The following is a 510-nucleotide window of genomic DNA, read 5'->3' on the forward strand; positions in this document are numbered from 1 at the left end:
CAACCGCCGTCGGCGGCCGAGCTAATCGGCCGCGGCCGAGTCCCTTCTGCCGGCTTTCACCCGCTAATTGAATTAAAACCACACCGGTGGATTAGCCGTCACCGCACCAGAGCCGCGGTCGTGCTGCCAGGGGGGTTCAGTCTGTCGTGACACGGGGGTTTCCCCCCCCCAGTCCCCGTCCCCCGACTCACCAGCATGACCACACACCAGTTGAGGATGCCGCGGTAGTTGCTGTAGCCGCTGGCCGAGCTCAGCAGAGACTCCTGCACCTTGTGACACCTGGGGGGAGGGCAAATGGGGGGGGGACACACACAGCGGCGGTGGGGTCAGCGTGGGGGACACACACACACAGAGCCAGAGCCACCCCAGGGACCCCAGCAGCGCCTTGGGGAGAGGAAGGGAAATTGGGGGGGGGGGGGGGTGGAAAAAAACCCCATGGATTTTGTAACAGGTTGGGGGGGCTGCAGGCAGGAGGGCAGCGCCGGGATGGGCAGGGAGCAGGCAGGAGGG

The 510-nt window shown here is 66.1% G+C and overlaps 1 protein-coding gene across 1 annotated transcript in view; it reads right to left on the bottom strand.

Moving 5' to 3' along the window:
• DGAT1 (diacylglycerol O-acyltransferase 1) overlaps positions 1-510 on the bottom strand; it is a 10,298-nt gene that overhangs the window by 3,968 nt on the left and 5,820 nt on the right. The window contains exon 2 of the mRNA XM_010566824.1: positions 192-279. Within this exon, the coding sequence (XP_010565126.1) occupies positions 192-279 (88 nt within the window). The remainder of the gene's footprint in view (positions 1-191; positions 280-510) is intronic.

Source organism: Haliaeetus leucocephalus, unplaced genomic scaffold (assembly GCF_000737465.1).
Source record: "Haliaeetus leucocephalus isolate CR32 unplaced genomic scaffold, Haliaeetus_leucocephalus-4.0 Scaffold218, whole genome shotgun sequence".
Taxonomy (NCBI): domain Eukaryota; kingdom Metazoa; phylum Chordata; class Aves; order Accipitriformes; family Accipitridae; genus Haliaeetus; species Haliaeetus leucocephalus.